Source organism: Suricata suricatta, chromosome 9, assembly GCF_006229205.1.
Source record: "Suricata suricatta isolate VVHF042 chromosome 9, meerkat_22Aug2017_6uvM2_HiC, whole genome shotgun sequence".
NCBI classification, from domain to species: Eukaryota; Metazoa; Chordata; class Mammalia; order Carnivora; family Herpestidae; genus Suricata; species Suricata suricatta.
The window spans coordinates 12,351,357-12,370,105 of NC_043708.1; the positions used below are offsets into that span (position 1 = coordinate 12,351,357).

The 18,749-nt window shown below is 46.7% G+C and overlaps 1 protein-coding gene across 4 annotated transcripts in view; it reads left to right on the plus strand.

Annotated features, from left to right (window-relative positions):
• Positions 1 to 18,749, plus strand: part of TTC7B (tetratricopeptide repeat domain 7B) — a 223,343-nt gene that overhangs the window by 90,427 nt on the left and 114,167 nt on the right. For all 4 annotated transcript variants that reach the window (XM_029950403.1, XM_029950404.1, XM_029950406.1 and 1 more), the window contains exons 7-8: positions 2,956 to 3,019; positions 7,141 to 7,278. In XM_029950403.1, the coding sequence (XP_029806263.1) occupies positions 2,956 to 3,019; positions 7,141 to 7,278 (202 nt within the window). The remainder of the gene's footprint in view (positions 1 to 2,955; positions 3,020 to 7,140; positions 7,279 to 18,749) is intronic.

An 18,749-nucleotide genomic window follows, 5' to 3' on the forward strand; every position in this document is an offset into this window, starting at 1 on the left:
TGGGTGTATTCTCTGTCTCAGCATGTTTCACAGTGCAGCTTTGGGGTGGGGTGCAGCTGCAGCCATGTTGGCTTTGATTATTTAGCTCTTCTTCACTGGCTGTAGTTCAGACTCTGTTTGTCTGGGAATTCACTGGTAGTTTCACAACCAGGCAAGGCATAGTCAAAATAAAAGGCACCATTCCTGGGCCTTGGAGGCTTTACTTACACACAACTTTCCTGTGGGTTGGAGGTGCTCAGGCTCCTCTCTGAACCTAAATAGAGTCTGCTTCGACTCCCAGATGGCACCATTGATTTCCAGACACCCGATTCGTCATTAGTTGTGTTATAGCCAAAGATGAACTGCAGTTGGATAAAATTGGATTGATTTCTTTTGTATGATGGTTCCTACCGTATACAGTGACATTTTTCACCTATCTGGGAGAATTTTAAGAAAGGGCTGTTATCCGGCAGCCTTGGCAAGGTCATGATCACTATTTATAAGTGAAGATTCTCGCCCTTGTTCCTTTGTGTTCAGTCAGGCAGTGAGTTGGTAAATTTCATCCAAAGTAAGAAAAGGAGCAGCTTGCCTGGAGGTCAGCCCGTGAGTTAGTGATATGGCTGGGCCTTCAGTGCAGCCCTCCTGTCTTACCCAGCAGCCCTGTGCTTACACCCCCTCTGCTGGCCACCAGTCTGTCCCCAAGAAGCTTGTCCTCACTGTCCATGGGCCCTTTTTTCTCCCTGTTCCTTTTAATCCAGCACCCTGCCCTTCAGTCAGCGTCCTCTGGGTCTAGAGCCCCAGTTTTCCCACTCTACAACCTAGACCCGGGCACCACGGGCTGACCTCCAGGCAAGCTGCTCAGAGGCCCTCCTCTGAGGCTCTTGGCCCCCGCCAGGAGATTGTCACTAAAGACAGAGGAGACTGTCACAATTTCAACATCTTCAACAGAGAAGAGGGGAGGGATGGCCAGAAATGGGTCTAGAGAGTCCCTAAGTATTAGAACGGGAGCATTCTGGTATATAGTTTTCAACATGTCCCTTAAGACTAGCCTTCCTCCTTCTCTTACCCCCCCACACCCATCTCACCTGCCTCGCAAGGAAGGGTAGAGGAAGTGGAATTAGAGTCAGCTAATGTGTTACTTGTTAGCAGCTCTGGTAAAAATAACACAACTTAGCATTTAAGCAGGCTGGATGGCTCAAATGGAATTTGGGGATTATCCATGGACTCAATTGGCTGGTGTTAAGTCACAATTAGCATAGACTCTCTCTTCTTTTCAATTAGTTTGGACAATGGAGAACTGGCAAGCCATGAAAAAAAAAAGGTTAATATTACTGCTTTATTTGTAAGGTCCCAGTTGTACGTAAGCTCCAGCCAGGATATCAGGAAATGATTGCTGGGTGGAGACACACACACACACACACACTCACACACACACGCACACACACACTCACACACACAGGAACACTCTCTATTCAAAGCCTGTAGGCTCTATGTCTTTTTTTTCAATTAATTTTTTTATTGTTTATTTATTTTTGAGAGAAGGAGAGACAGCGTGAGCTGGGGAGGGACAGAGAGAGGGAGACACAGAATCCGAAGCAGGCTCCAGGCTCTGAGCTGTCAGCACAGAGCCGGACACGGGGCTCGAACCCACAAACCATGAGATCATGACCTGAGCCAAAGTCAGATGCTTAACCAACTGAGCCACCCAGGTGCCCATGTAGGCTCTATTGCTGAATTAAAGGGGAAAAAAAGGGTTCCATCTTTGGAAAACCCAGTTCACGTCAAGCTACCTCTTTTAGAAAGTTCACTGCAAATCCCAGAATCTTGCTTGTTATTTACAGGCCAGTGTTTTCATAAAAGTTCTGCCCTCAAGAGCAATGGGAACCATCCACAGGAGGTTGAACCAGGCCCTACACTTTATCTTTCTTGCTCTTCATGGTCCTTTATTGCTCTATCAAAGTTGCCAAGTTGCCAGCACTTCAGAGAGAACAAGGATTCATAATGATGTGGAGGTCATTTTTTCCACCATTTTGGTGGGGGAATCATCCCATCTCTTAAATTAAATGATTGTGATGTTATTGCTGAGAAGATTTATTCTTTTTTAACCGTCTGCAAAATGTCCAGGAGGGTTTTTTTTTTTTAACCAAGTTCATTTTTATTGCACCCTCCTTCCCTTCTGTGAAAAGTCAAGTCTGTCTCAATGGGTGGTAACACTTTCAGTTCTGCTCAAAGGACTCTAGAGCTTTTAGAACAAAGGGGAAAAAATGCTACGGGTCTTTGAAAACGGTCAAAGCACAGGCCATAGGCTATACAGAATGGAGACTGGGGGTGTGTTTGGAGCTTTTTGTTCTCTAATCTTGAGCAACATTGAGCTTAAAATCTTTTTCTTTTAATCCGAGGTGTTATAGCTCAGCCAACTTCCATACAACCGATTAATAAGGCAGCTGGCTCTTGCCTGCTACCCCATAATAGAACACGTGTGTTTCATTAAGGTGGCTCGCCAAAATCTTACAGTATTCTAAAAATGATTCAAACCCTAAAATTGCTTCCAATCTCTTATTTCGTCTAAAGGACAATATAAGATTCAGCTGTTAGCAAGAAAGAGGTAAGAAGAAACCCGCTTAGTGAAATACCTACCATCTACACCCCCATAATGGGTTTAGGAGAAAGCTTTATCACTGACTTAACGTCAGTTTGTAACAATCTGAATTTCTGCCTCTATAATTGGCATATATGTTATTTGGGCTTTTACTATGGTTTTTACAGCTTTACTTTGCTCTGCTAGCTGCTATGAAAATGCATAGTTAAGATGTATAAATTCCATAGATTACCACAGAAAGAAGCGAATTAATTCAAGTGTCCAGATGACACAGTATGTTTTGTGGATTCTGTACCAACAATCGAAAAGCTTTTAATAATCAGTTCTGTTCATTATTTTGAAATTGCTATATATAAAATTTGATTTTCTTTACACAGCATTTTTTGTCCTCAAGAAAATACTGAGGAAGCCCTCTTGTTACTGCTGATCAGTGAGTCAATGGTAAGTAGGATGTGTTCTCACACTGTGCTTTCCCCTGTTCCTACAGTCCTGTCTTTGATACAGTGACTCCGTCACTACGGTGGCTATTTTTCTGGGGAGAAGAATACTTTCTGGAGGGGACCCCTGGGTGGGGGAAAGAACAACAGGGGTGTGAAAAGAGGGATATTTCTTAATTCCTGGAATGGTTAGAAACGTCTCTTGTAGGTTAATGTCAGCCTGGAGTCGGGGCTTCTCTTCCTCTAGTTCATTTATTTGCCCACCAGATATTGATGGAACACTAGCACAATTGTGTAAAGGAAAACTACAGCTAAAAGGACCATATAAGTCACCCTAAAAAGGGAAGGAAGCCCCCAGAGGGTAACCTTTTTGAGCCTTTTCAACCTGACTGGGTGGGGAGGGAGAGTTTAGAGCTAAATCACTTGTAGTGGACACGAACCTCTGTGTTTTTTTTTTTTTTAAACATTTTATTTATTTTTGAGAGAGAAAGACAGAGTATAAGTCGTGGAGGGACAGAAAGAGGGGGGGGGGGAGGGAGACACAGACTTCAAAGCAGGTTCTGCCTTATAAGCACAGAGCCCGATGCATGGCTTGAACCCACGAACTGTGAGATCATGACCTGAATTGAAGTCAGACGCTTAACCAACTGAGCCACCCAAGCGCCCTGAACCTCTGGTTTTTATAGCAAGAGCCTGATGGAGCAGACTCAGCCCCTTGGATGGGTCTCCTGCCTGCTCCCCAAGGCACTCCAGAGTCCCTGGCCGGGAGAGCTCGCTCCTGTTACCTTGCTCTGCTGCTGTGCGGGAGTTTTTGCCAGGCCATCAGATTCCTTTGAAATGTTTTCGTAACATCTGGCCAGGATATCAAAGTTTAGATCTAGAATTTCATTACTCACCGTTTATTGGGTTTCTACTCTGTGTATCACTAGGCATGACCACCTGGCTTGAAACTCCGAGAAGCAAGCTGTGTTAGAGTAGTCAGTACGTTGGTACCTAAATGGTGTGTGCTGAGCACCTGAGCAGAGTGGCGAGGCTCCCGGAATTCGGAAGGACCTAGATGTCCTCCCCCTCATCAGTCATTCCGTAGATGAGGGCCAGAGCGGGCCAAATGGGTGCATCCTGCAGTAGTCGGTTGCTGTTTCCAGATTAGGCTGCATCCTCCCTCTCGTGTCTCACTCCTCACCAGGCAGCCAGGTGGAAAAGGAATTGAAACTGAGGCAAGAGAAGTTGGTTTCCTTCTTCCCCAAGTGTGCGGTTTAAATGGAGGCGTGAAACGGACTCAGCTGAACAAGACTTAGAAATGGAACACAGGCAGAATGGCCCTCTGCTGAGTGAAGGAGGCTTGAGAGAGGCTGGGATTAGTCAGGGAAGCTAGCCTCCTTGCCTTAGTTTTTAGCGTTGGGGCTCCTTGTTCGGCAAAATGGCTCAGAGATGTTTACAAGAGCAAGACTGCTTGAGTTACCACTGCTTTTTATTTGGAACCTCTTTGACGTCATTGGCCTTCCTTCCTCTGAAGGAAACAGGTTGCCCCCTTGACTCATCTTTCCTTGACTGTCAGCTGGTAACTTAGAACGGTGTCATTTGCATTCCCTATTCTGCCTTGGCACGATCTGGGAAGGCATATATGCGCACAGGCTGGCACTCTGTGGCATTCGGATACTGTTTTTCGAATGAGCCAGTCTCCCCGTGCTTCGTCATCAGTGCTTTGGTGGGGGGCCGGCTCCTGGTGGCCTTCTAACTCTCATGCCCTCATTCTAAGCTGGGCTCTCCACAACCTGGTGGTTAGTCTCCTTCGGGCAGACTTGGTTGGTGACATTGTAAAAGATCGGAAAGAGTGGTGACCACACATGTTAGATTTCTTGGACAGTTCTGATTGAAAATATGGCATTCTAAAAAAAAAAAATGAAAATACGGCGTTCTGTGGTCAGATTGTGCGTTCCAGTTTAGAATTTGGAAAACATAGGCACATCTCTCAAATGCTTGCGCTAAGTGGAGACGTCTTGGGAATGATGTCTCCAACTTTCCTGCTCCTTAATTGAAATGATAGAAACTAATAATACTCAAAACTGAGATCCCTTTGAGACCGTCAGGTTTGGCTCTGTGGTATTTAATTTCTGGAAAGTCTCTTCAGAGGATGGTGAAATCTAGTGACATCATCAGTAAATATGAAGGTCTGGGTTTCCAACCAAAATGACTGTGTTCTCCCTGTAAGTCATTCCATAATTATGTAGGTAGAAGTCTCAAGTTAAGTTGCCTTTGGAGGCCTTTTTTCATGTTCCTTGACTTCTTGATTTTTCAGTTTTTAGACAGAAAATTCATGTGCTCAATTTCAGGACCAGTTGAGAATTGCTGTGTGTTTTTTGGTGTCTGAGAAAATCGTATTCTTTGTTGGTTCTGACTTTAACTTAGAAACGTCAATCTGTCCATAGTCTCTCTGCCTGCAAGAAAGTTTGGAATTATACTGCTTTCTCACCTCAGGTCAAATTAAGTTTCCCCAGGAGAAAAGGATCGTCAGAACCACATTTGCACAACTACCACTGACATGGTGTTCTGCAGTATTTTTTATTTGTGGATCTGTTTGAGGTTTTAATCAAAAAATGTCGATAGATTTTCTCTAAGGATTAAAAGAAAAATGTATGCTTGGCATAACTTGAAAATCTCTCCTAAGTAGTATTTTGGTTTGTTTTGCTTTGCTTTGTTCTCTTCCAGGCTTTGGTCTCAATATGGGACATTTATGGCAAGTAAATAAAATGAGACCCTTTACCGCAGGTCCTATTTCCCTCAGAGCCTTTTTTCTTGGCTCGAAGACACTCCTAACAAGAAAACCTTAGAATGAAATCTTCAAAAGCAGGCTTGTATCCATAAGAGATGACTCACTTTGTAGGAAGTGGTCTGTCTTATATATTCTTATGTGTCTTTGACATTTAAGAGCAAGGAGTCTTCGAGTGAGTAAGAACTGATGGGTGGCTGAAAGTGAACGCCTTGGACTCACACACACAGAGAAGGCATTTTGGCTCATTAGTGAGAGAGAAGGTGTGTGCGCAGCCATTCCGAATGTCAGGCAGGGAGATGGCCATCAGCCTCCCTGGACAGGCGTGCACCCCTTGGCAGGAAAAACCCACAGGCCCCTTCTGTCCTCTTAGGGATGGCGAGATCTGGAGACTTCTGTTAATTAGCAGGGGAACAAAGACAGGCAAAATCTAACTTAGTTGATTGTGAGCTCCCTATGAGGGAGAAAAGGAAAATGGTTAGAGTAGGTAGTGTCCCTAATACATGGGATATATCTGGAGAATCTGTAGAGAAATTAAATTTCAAAAGTAATGAGAACAAGTTATAAAGAGCATTTGATTTCTAGATAGATGAGATTAATAAGCTTGAATGTGCCTGCTGTATTTCTGTGCCAGGCGGCAGCGGCGATGGGAAATAGGCAGGATGATCTCTCGGGTCCTCGGCAATATCTTTTAAGACAAAAATCTGTTTGCTTCCTGCTTTCTCTGATACAGCTGTTTTGTGCTTCCCTTAACAAGATTGTATTAGTCTTTGCAGTCTGTTCTGGTGAAGGTGCTCTATAGGGATTTGAATGTTGCTTTAGCGACGGAGGAAAAGCAGCACGTGTCTCCACAGGATGGACGGAACGTAATGGCACCATTTGATGATGGCAATGTGGGGCCGGGGATTTCCTTCCCACTCTTTAATGTAGAGCAGAAGCAGGGCCCGCAGGCGAGGCACAGCAGGGCTGCCCCTGATGGGTCATTCTGCTGCCCCAGAGCCCTGGCCTTGTGTGCAGCAAGCCTGGTGTGAGCCCGAGCCCGGGAGAACCCACCCCGCTTCCCCTCGGCCCCCAGAGCTTCCCGCAAATGCCTGCTGACAGGTACCAAGCATCCTGTAGAACCATACCTCCGGCCCTTCGTGTTGGGGTAATACCCTGTACCATGTGCTGCAGTGCTCTGGGGAACTGGAATAAACAAGCCAAGGTGACAAGCCCCGTGCTCCTTCTTTCCCCTGTCTCCAGGCCCCCGGCAAGCTGTTTGGGGCAGGAGGGCCAAGATGGCTCCTCTACACAAAATGCTGGCTGTGTGCGTGGCCTGGCTCACCATCTGCTTCTCTCTTCTGTTTTGTTTTCAGGCCAACCGGGACGCTGTGCTGAGCCGGATCCCCGAGCACAAGAGTGACCGCCTCATCAGCCTGCAGAGCGCATCTGTGGTCTACGATTTACTGACCATTGCCCTTGGAAGAAGAGGCCAGTATGAGATGCTGTCGGAGGTATAGTGCTGGAGTCTGGTACTTTCCGGTGGGGAGCAGTGCCAGCAGAATAAGCCTGGGGAGGGGCTGTGGGTCCCGGTCTTGACCCCGCAGGCCCTGGTAGCCACGTGACTGTGGCCCCATCGCTTAGCTCTGTGAAGTGGGAATTGGGCTATATGATTAGCTCATAGAATCTGCCGGTGGTGCCTTCCTACCTCGGTCTATAAACCCAGTGGCTGTGAATTTGCGTGTGAGGGAAGGCGAGCGTGTGTCAAGAAGTTTCTCTTTCAGGGTGATTTCCCCCATCACCCCAAACCTCCTGTCCATGATACTAATGTGCTTATAAAGGTTTTACCTTATTTAAAGCATCGACGCCTAACTCCTGGGGGAAGGTAGTATCCGGTGAGCTTAAATACGCGATCGTGTAAATAAACACGGTCTTCGTTTAGAGATTTTAGCTTGATCAGGCGAGACTCTGGTTGATTACAGATCTTGGGCGAAGTACTGTTGTTTTGTTCCTTCAGCTTCTAAAAAATATTTGGGATGGAGGCTTGACTATTTCACAATTTCAGAAGAGGCTAGTTAATCTTGGGCTGCGGTCATGCATTATTGAGTTGCTGCCCGGACTACCAAATTCCACCACGGTAAGGGCTAGATCAGTAACACGATCGTTTTGTCTTTTCTTTAGCAGAGTAAGAAGAAAGAAAAGAAAGAAAACAACTCATTTTTGTTAAAATGGACTTTTCCATGTTATTTATCTTTTTCTTTCTAAATTTATACACATTGCAACAGCCTTCGGGCACGAGGACAGGGAATGAAATACAGTAACAGATTGGCTGAAATCAGATAAGCACCCGGCTCACCCTCTCGCCGGTGCTTCGCCACATTAGGCAGGAGCCTTGGAGAACAGATGAGCCTGCGTTGCTCGGATCTTTTTTTAGGCTTTGGTTTGGTGACTATACAGGGCACTGGTTACTCAGTCTTCTAAAAAAGCCCCTCACAGCCCGGGGGCTCAGTGTGTCCAGATGTTCCTGTAGCACGCGGTTCGCCCCTGGGGACTCTGCCCAGATTCTTTGCCACCCTGGGGGCTTTGATTTCCCGGGCTCCTCTTCTCCTGGCCGGCTCGGTTCCTATCTGCCATGTCCACCGTGGAGCCTGTCCGTGGGGTCAGTGCCACCCGGCTCACAGTTGAGTTCTTTTAAGGTGAACGTTTTTCCTCTAGACAGGCCACTAAAGCATCTCTCTGGGTCCGAGGGTGGTTGCGGTCCGCATGTCTACTTGCGTCCCGTCATGTGGCACTGTGGCCTTGCCTCAGCTTGAAATCGCCAGTGTCAGAAACAGGTGTGAGGAGCTGGAGGTGGTTGGCTGGATGGCCCCTGTCCCCGGACTTCCCGACATGCCATGAATGACTCTGGGGGGATGGCTGTCACCTTAGCAGCGTTCCTCTGCAAGCCTGGCATGTGCCTCCTCCCAGCACGGAATACTGGGACCTTGTTTTCACTCCGATGACTTTCATCCTGGTGTCACATGTGGCTTCCATCTTGTGCTGATGACCCGATGCCCGAGTCACTAGGTAGTCTGGTTGCCGGAGCTCTTGCAATTCAGAATTTCACCACACTTGTCACATTTAAAATGATAGGGACAGTGTCAGAGGTTGCCTCATAGGTGAGGGAGCCCTAGGGTGGGAGAAAGGGAAATTTACCACCATTATATTCCTTGGAGGCCCTTGGATTTTATACCATATCTGTGTTCTATCTATTAAAAATATAAATCAGGGTGCCTCAGTAGGTTGAGCGTCTGACCCTTGATTTTGGCTCAGGTCATGATCTTGTGGTTCGTGAGATGGAGCCCCGCACCAGTCTCATGCTGAGTGTGGAACCTACTTGGGGTTCTCCCTCCCTCTCTCCTTCCCTCTCTCTCTCTCCCCCCTGCCCCTCCCCTGCTTGCATGCACTTTCGTGCACTCTTTCTCTCTCTCTCAAATACATAAAAATAAAACCTTCTAAAAAATATATAAATCAAGTGATGAGATACATAAGATGGAGGACATTTATTTCTTTAACACAGGTATATGCAGGCCCCTGTTCTGAGCCAGGGGCTGTGATGAAGGCCTGGACACAGCCATGCACGAGATGCGTCCCCTGCCTGTGAGTGGCTCCCAGCCTTGGGGGCAGTAGCCAAGCAGCAGGCAGCTGCCATGTGGTGGGGCTGATGCTGGGGGGGGCTCCCTGCAGGGTCCGCCTCCAGCAGCAAAGCATTCGAACACGTGTTTCAGCCTTTCTTGCTGTTTCTGCTTAGTTTTGCCAGTGAAGCTTCCCCCCAGCAAATATTTGATGACCCTGTGGTCTCATATGTTTTAGCTGAAACAGGAGGTGTCGTAGGAGAAAGGTGAAAGCTCCTGAAAAATGGAGGTGGTGGCATTTAGGTGCTCAGTTACAGTCCAAGGTCAGCTGGGCCGGGACCCTCTCTCCTCCGGCCCCAGGCCATGTGTTCTGTGGAGTTTCCTGCTTCCTTCATTTGCTGGGATTTCTTTCTTTCTTTTCTTTTCTTTTCTTTTCTTTCTTTTCTTTTCTTTCTTTCTTTCTTTCTTTCTTTTTTTCTTTCTTTCTTTCTTTCTTTCTTTCTTTCTTTCTTTCTTTCTTTCTTTCTTTCTCCTTCCATCCATCTGTCCGTCCGTCCGTCCTTCCTTCATTCCTTCCTTCCTTCCCATCAGTCCTTCCATTTTATTGGAGCTTTAGGTTAAAAGGCTAACTGGACTGTCTTTTAATTGAGGTAGATTCATGGAACATAAATTTAACCATTTTAAAGCGTACGATTTAGGGGTGCTCAGTACATTCCCCTGTTGTGTAGGCATCACCTCTATCAAATTCCAAAACATTTTCCTAAAAGGAAACCTCATTCCAGAAGCACTTGTCCCCCATCCCCCCTTCCCTCCACCCCAGTCCTTGCCAACTACGAATATGCTTTCTGACTCTATGGATTTACCTATTTTGGGTATTTCCTATAAACAGAATCATCTAGTAAGTGACCTGTTGAGTCTGGCTTCTCTCACTTAGCACAGTGTTTTCACGGGCACCCATGCTGCAGCCCGTATCAGTACTTCTTTCCTTTTCGTGGTTGGTGATGTTACGTCGTGTAGACGTACCACAGTCCGTTCATTGTTCATCTGTTGATGGGTATTTGACTCTGGTGAGGCGCGCTGCTGGGGGAGTAGCTGGGGTTTAAATTTCCTGTACTACCCCTTCGGTTCCCACGAGTGGTAGTGACTGTCATTGCTATCGTTCATCATGGTAGAATAGTATGTCTATACTGCCTTCACCTCTTGCATTGTCACCAAGGTGATCCAGACACAGGAGTGGCATGCCACCCTTCCGGTCAGAAACATGTGACGGCTCTTCCCATCCCTTCCTCTTTTTTCTTTCGTTTTGTTTTCCTTTTCCTCCCATAATTGACTTCATTAGTTACCATTTTTGCAATATGCGGCACCTTACAGACTCCTTGAAACTCCAGCTGTACAGAAAATATGAGAAACGAAATAAAACTCCTAAAGCCCCACCCTCCTGAGACAGCTGACTACCCATCGATGTTGTAGAGACCATCTTTCATGTATCTCTTTATGAATAAATGCATGTACGTTTATGTAATGTACGTTTCCAAGGAAAGGGATAGGATCGCATGTGTTTACTGTAGATATTCCCACTAATTTTTCTCCCCTCCATTGGCTCCCCACCCCGTCTTTGTCTTCTCAGCCCCCAAACCCAGCCAGCAACCTAGTGTGTCCCAGGCCTAGGCCCTTGGGTCCAGGAGCCCAGGTTTGGGTTCTGCCAAACTTACCAGTTGTGTGATCCTGGCAAGTCATTGACCTCGTATGCCTTGGTTTTTCCTTCTGTAAAATAGGGCTCATAATCAGACCTCTCTCAGGTAGTTGTGAGGCTCATTTGCCAAACCCTGTACGGTACTCAGGACAGAGCCCAGCACTGGAGCTTGTCACCTGGCCACTGTGTGCCTCTGTGCCGTCCCCACCACCGTATGCTCAGGAGTTTCCTGGCACAGGGGAAACAACAAAGTGTACAGAGAAGGGTCTTTTGGCTTCCAGAAACTTCCAGAAACGAGTTAGGGAGATCAAATAGAAAGACACAAAACGACACTGATTAGAGAAGACTGATTAGCTCCAGGCATGCTAAGCACAGGTGCACAGACCCAGCAGGCTGCCGCAGCGTTTGTAGGTGGGGGGCCGGGGCGAGAGGAGGAATGGCTGGTTCCTGAATTGGCCCTTCAAAGACTGCTAGGAACTAAAGTCTCAGAGCGGAGAGACGCCCTCATCCTCAGGACCCAGGGGGTGCGAGGGCGTGAGGCCTGAGGATGCCGGAGACAAGGGCTCGCTCTCGTGGAGGAGCAGGAGGAGAGGACACCAGGCAGGAAGCGTGGGGCTGGGTTGTGAGACCCTGACGTCTTGGGACAGACCGCCTGTGCCCCTCGCTGATGGGATCCGGCCACGCCACCCTCTGGCTGGTCTGGGAGCAGGCCCTTCTCTTGTCCCCAGTCAGCATCAGCACTGCACGTCAGGACACGGCACGTTTGCCTTCCTCCGGCTCGCCCCTGCCACTGACCTGGGCTCTCGGCACCCCTGCACCGAGGGGGTCCCTCTGCCGTGGTGCCTGGTGCACTTTCCACCTTTCTGTCCCTGTCACCAACACCTTTTGTGTGTCGTGCAGCACTATGTGGACTCAGCCTTTTAGGAACGGTGCCTTCAGCGAGAGCAGAGCCACCTTCACCAGAAAACCAGGTTTGTCTCTCTTTCTTCAGTTGTGTTTCTTTAAGATGGAAGGCTCCCCTCCCATCTCCAGATGGGCCGCCTCTGTGTATATGCCCACGGGACGCCTGGCTGTCTTTCAGGGCGGCGTGCAGCCAGATACCGGGCAGGAGCCTGGAGCAGAGCAATACAAACCAGAGGTGTCTCAATCCTTGTTGGGACAGGCTTAAATATGAGCACGGTGTTTACCATATCTCCAGCACCACGAGTTTCATGTTTTTAGAAGACTAATTGCGAGCCCCACTGAAAGATTGTGTAGGAAGGAACCCTTCCTTCTTCCCCTTCAGTTGAAGCAGCCACGCTAGTTGGCATGACAACCCGAGCTATTAAAAGTGAAGGAACAAGGGCTGCTTCCTCTGTTTTTCAGAATGAACCCGAACTGCAAAGTAGGTTTGTTTCTAGAATTTGACTATTGGTGCCTCCATCTTGACAGAACGCTGGGGGGTCCTTTTGGGAAGGCTGAACGTGCCCCCTCTACGCAGAGACGGCAGCTTCAAAGGCAGACGTGGTATTTTTGTCCTTCCTTTTGAACTCCAGTTCATTTGTTGATGGTAAATGTCAACAACACTGGAGTTCTGTGGGTAGAACTGTCTGGCTAGTGCTTGTACCAAAGGGACGTTTACACACGCCTCACCCAAACACTCATTTAATCAGGGAGCGTCGTGAAAGACACTTGAATGTCTAAGTCTGTGGAACAGGCCTACCACTTGTCAGTTTGTAGTAGAGTTTGGGGTTTCGTGCAGCCCCGCATGGGTCGCAGAAGCCCAGCCTTGACCGGGGTGCCCGGCTCGCTAGGAGGCATCAGTGCGGCCTGACCACTAGAGCCACGGGCCTCTGAGAGACCAAGGCAGAATGTTTAGTTCACGGTAGGTGGCCAGGAGAGCCTCGCTGAGTAAACCAGTTCTTCAGAGCCGGTGGACAGCCTCATCCTGCTCCCTTTGCTCTGATTTTCAAGATGAACTTTCCTTTGAGTGTATCTTCCCCAGGTGAGTTCAAAGGGTGAAGGTCATTTAGCTGGGAAACAGGTAACAGAGGAAGAGCTGGGCTCAGCGTGGGCCAGAGCACCGTACGGATCCCAGGTCTGGTCCAGCTCTGGGGGTCCCCCAGCAGGGACCGGAGGGCGTCATGTTTGCGTGACAGGCCTGCCCCAAAGAATCTCACCTCCCGACATGGCCACTGGCACCTACATTTCCACCGTGACGGAAATGTTTTCTGAATTACATATTATTGTGTTCTTTTTGTGGCCCTCAATAAATTTTAATGTGCCATTTTGACCTTTTCAAGGTATACAATTCAGTGATTTAATTGCATTCACGTACAGCCTTCGTGACTATTTCCAAATTTTCCATCACTCCCATCAGAAACTCTTTGCCCATTAAACAGGAACTCCCTGTTCCCTCCTCCCGTCCTATAACCTGCTAAGAGCCTCCGATCTACTTTCCGTCTCTATGTGTTTCCATCGTATAAAGGGAACCCTGCAGTCCTTGTTTTTTTATGTCTGGCTTATTTTACCTTGCCTAATTTTTCAGGATTCCACTCTGTTGTGATAACACATCTGATAGCATGTGTCAGACTTCGTTCCTTTTTTGTCTGGAGAATATTCCTTTGTCTGTGTGTGCCACATTTGATTTATCCATTCATCTCTCGGTGGACATGTGCGGTTGTTTCCACCTTCTGACTATTGTGAATAATGCTGCAGGGAACATTGGCAAACACGTATCAGAGTTCCTGTTTTCAGTTCTTTAAAGTAATATGTCCAGGAGTGGAATTGCTGGCTCATACAGTAATTGTTTAACTTTTTAAAGAACTACCAAACTGTTTTCCACATTTGACACTCCCAGCGGCACGGCACAAGGGTTCCAAGTTCTCTCCACATCCTCACCAACACTTGTTATTTTTGCTTTGTTTTGTTTTATCACAGCCATCTTCGTAGGTGTGAAATGGTATTTCATTGTGAGTTTGACTTGCGTTTCCCAAGTGACTCATGCTTTTCATGTGTTTTGTGCCCATTTTTATGTCAGGAGAAATATCTATTCTAGACCTTAGCCCACTAAAAAAAATTTTTTTAATGTTTTTATTTGTTTTTGAGAGAGAGCAGGGGAGGGGCAGAGAAAGAAGGAGACACAGAATCTGAAGCAGGCTTCAGGCTCTGAGCTGTCAGCACGGAGCCTGATGCAGGGCTTTAACTCACGAACCGTGAGATCATGACTTGAGCTGAAATCAGACACATAACAGACCAAGCCACCCAGGGGCCCCTGACCTTTGCCCATTTTTAATTTGGGTTTTTGTCTTTGTGTTGTTGAGTTATGGGAACTCTTTCTTTATTGTGCACAGTAAACCCTTAACAGATAATGATTTGCAAATATTTTCTTCCATACTGTAGGCTGTTTCTCCATTTTTCTTGATAATGTCCCTTGATGCACAAAAGGTTTTCATGCTGATGAAGTCTGTTGTGTCCATTTTTTTTCATTCATGCATTGGGTGTCATATCTAAGAATCCATAGCCAAATCCAAGGTCATGAAGATTTATTCCTATGTTTTCCTGTAAGGATTTTATGGTTTTTACTCTTATTTTTAGACTGTTGATTCATTTTGAGTTAACTTTCGTATATAGGTAGGGATCTACCTTCATTCTTTACATGTGGAAACCCAGTTGCCCTAACAACATTTGTTGAGAGACTGTTCTTTCCCCATTGAATGGACTGGGCACCCTGGTGCAAAACTAACTGGCCATAGATGTGTGGGTTTTTCTTTCTGGGATCCCAGATCTCTTCCATTGGTCTCTATGTTTATTCTTATGCCAGTACCACACTGTTTTGATTACTGTAGCTTTGCAAGCTTTGTGATCAAGAAGTGCTGAGTCCTCCAGCTTTGCCCTTTTTCAAGATTATTTTGCCTATTCGGGGCCCCTTGCAAATCCACATGAATTTGAAGATTGGCTTTTCCATTTCTGCAAAAAAGGCTGTTAGAATTCTCATAGAGATTGTGTTGACTCTGTAGGTCATTTGGAAAGTGTTGCCCTCCTAACAAAATCTCATGTTTTGATTTCAGATCCTAGTTTGAATCTCAATTCTGCTACTTTATGTGCTGAGTATGAGCTTAGGCAGATTCCTTTAATTCTCTACACCAGTCCCCTTATGTAGAAAATACAGGTGATAACAGGACCTTCCCCTGCGGGTTATTGTTAGGATTGAAGAGATAGTATATGCAAAGTGTGTGTTACTCTTCTTATCGGTGGTGTTGATATGTGCTTTCTCAGGTAAAACCCCCTCTGTAATTACCCTGGCAAATAATGTTTGGCCCTTGGTAGGTCAAACCTTGGTAGGTCTTTCATTGTACAGTGGCAAAACTTAGCCTTAGAGTCCAAGCATATATGAGTTCAAATCCTGGAGCTACTCTTTCCTAGCTTGTGATTTTGGAAAGAGTTAGCCATTCTGGGCTCCCACCTCAAAGACAGTTATAAAGTTTAGTGAGACAATAGGTATAAAATAGCACAGCTCTTGGTATATGATATGCACCATTCCATTCCTCTCTGGTTAGTAGAAAGGATGGATCTAAAGTTTGCTTCCTATAACTTCCACCCATTCTGTCTCTTTGGAACAACAGGGCAAGTCCAGTTCTGCCTCTCTGACAGCCCACAAATGGAAGGCAGCTGTTACATCATCTTCTTTCCTCCAGCATAAAGTACCCCATTCCTTTAGTTTGGGGGTTGGCAAACTTTCCTGTAAAGAGCCACACACTAAATATCTTAGGCGTTGAGGAACAAGAGGCAAAATCAAGGGTATTATGCAGGTATGACAAGAGAGGAAACAAATTTCCACAGAATTTTTATTCATTATATTCAAACTATAGCAATGAATACAACTTTCTGTAATACAGTTCCACTAATGAGAAAACAGAATCGTTTTGGAGGATAACATTTCACTTAACTTGGGTTCAAAGTTAGTATTTCCTCTCATCAGATTGATGGCAAATGTTCACCTACAAAAAGACCTTTAGTTTTTGGACTCTGCCCACAGGCAGCAGGTCTGGTTTGGCGCCCAGGCCATACATAGTGCCCTGACCTTCCTGATATGACACGGGCTCCAGGGTCTCGGCATTTCACCGTACTCTTCCCAAGAGTTTCCTCGTTTGGGTGGCCTCCTTAAAGCTTATCCGGAAGGATGGATCCTCACTTCACCCAGGTTTATTCCTTCATTCAAGCGTTCACTGAGCATCTATTTCATGTGTGACCCTCCCCTGGGCTTCTGTCACCTCGACTCCTCACTTCCCTCCCTCAGCCCTTGCACGGGTGATGCGGCAGCCGTGGTTGAAGGGCAGACGCCAGTGCAGGTGGACTACAAACAGATGAATACCCAAGGTGAGAAGCAGCTAAGGAGGAGGGACACGAACAGAACGCCCATTTCTGGAACTTAGTGATTCATTTTGCAAGAATAACAGCCACATCAGCACAGCGGCAGATGGAATCGTTTTTGAGTCGGACCCTGGAGACCTTTTACTCGCTATGAAAACTTGATCAAGTTGCTTCATATAGTTGAGCAGAGAGCGTGCCAAAGGATGGCGCCCAGCGCTCGGAGTCTCTAATAAAGTCCGTGGCCTTTGAAAACCAGCCCACTCTCTACACCTCCCGCCATGGCCAGAGGCAGTGGTATTCTGTAAGCACTTATCTAAGCAAGAAAGCTCTGAGACTCCTCTGCCTGGAGCAGCACTGGTGTTTGAAAGCAAAAAGATAAATGGAATGGGGGCATAGATGTGGGGCTCCCTCTGTTTTATTTCTCATTTCCGAGGAGAAAACTCGAGCAAGACGTGATGGACCTCATCTATTTCCTCACCACCTGGGCAGGGGATCTTTTATTTGTAGCTGAGAGTCCCAGAAGCATGACTTTTAGAAGCTTCTCCTGGACCCAGACTCTTGTGGAGTAGATCTCTCAAACTCCACTGTAATTTGTACTCTTATTTTTAGTTAATATAAAAATATGGGCTTGGAACTGAGTGTCAAAGCTCCAATTTCAGATCTGCCCCTATGTGACCCTGGGCAGGTCCTGTTTTCTCTCTGGGTCTTGGTTTCCACATCTGTAAAATAAGACTACGGCTGGACAATCTCCAGGGTCCCAACATGCTCTCTGATGACGTCATTCTGTAGGTCTAAGATAATGGTGCAAAACATGTAAATTGCTTAGATGGTTATTCACTACTAAAAGTAAAGAGCTGAGGTATTATCCATATACCACGTTAAAGTTAAAAAGGAAAACAATTTTGCACAACTGCAAATGATTACATTTATCAATGAATTCATTAAGTATATATGATGTAGAAAAGAAAATTCTCCCAAACCGCTGAAAGGATCAGTGTTACAGGAACTTTTAGTTAGGATATGCCCAGCCTGTCCACAAAGGTGAATGATTAAAACAGTTCATTGTGTTGTTTGTTCTATTTTAATACTGATGGATTTGAGACGTAAGCTCCTGGCTAAATCTGAAGGGTATCTGATGATTTTATGCCTGTCCCCTCCCCCATGGGTTTTGGCTGCCGACTCCTCACTCTTGAATTCCAAAAATAGTCTTTGGCTTTTCCTTGCTCCGTGGTATTGTCCAGCTGTCACTGCCATGCACCCAGTTCATGTAATTGGGCTTTGGGTACTAGGAAGGTAATTGCTACATCCCTTCCCCGGGCCAGAAGAGCTTCTCATTCCTGGAGCCCCCTTAGGGGTGGCTGGTTTATGAAGAGCCAAAATAGGAGACTAGAAAGGGTAAGCCCTTGCTCCCGAAAGGAAACAGCATTTTATTTTTGCAAGTGGCATTTTGACTACCACGCAAATGATTAGGATGCCATTTAGAGTCTAATTATTGCTCTACCGAATATTTGTGGTATTAAATGAATGTGATCTGGGGTTTAGTGAGGAGGCAGAAGTGTGACTACAGAGAATGGACCTGTCTTTCCTGGTAGATGTCATGCTCCTGCTCAATCCCCCTTCTCTTCTTGCAAGGGAGGCGATCTGGAGGTGTCACCTGCCTCCTGGGGTGTGTGAGCCAGGCATCTGCCCTGCGTCCCTCTTCCCCGGCCATGCTGCCCTCTCTCTACCCGACACCACAAGTGGGAAAGGGTTGGGATCTCGCTGGCATCTCTCCCTTTTCCATCTACTGCCCCCCCTCCTATCTGCAGGGTCCCTCTTTCTTCCCTTCATTCCCCCTTCATCTCAAACCTGAGCCCCTCAGCATCTGCTACTTCTTTGTTTCATCAGAGCACCATCAACAGCAACACGGTTATAGCATCGGCTCTGTGGTGGCCCCTCTTCTAAGTACTTGACATGTATTTCTCCACTTAACCCCACGGCTAGGGAGTAGGGAGTTTGGATGACACCTGGGCAGCTGGCCCGAGGCCCAGCGCCTTCCCCACGTGACTGCTCTCGCTTGGCCTCTCCCCTTCCCACCCGCCGGACCCACGGGGCCTGGGGATTGAAGCAGCCTCTCACGTGCCCCACGTATACAAACAGCCACGACTTCTGAGAAGTCTGCTTCATCGGTGCATCTTTTAGACTGGAACCATCGTTGAAATATGAATGGTTTTATTTTGTTGTACTTTAGTTTACAGCATATGTCGATTGCACTCTCCCCCAGTCCGTTAAAACTGGAAAATTTTACTTTGTGATACGCAGATATGATTTAGGGGGTGTTTAAAAA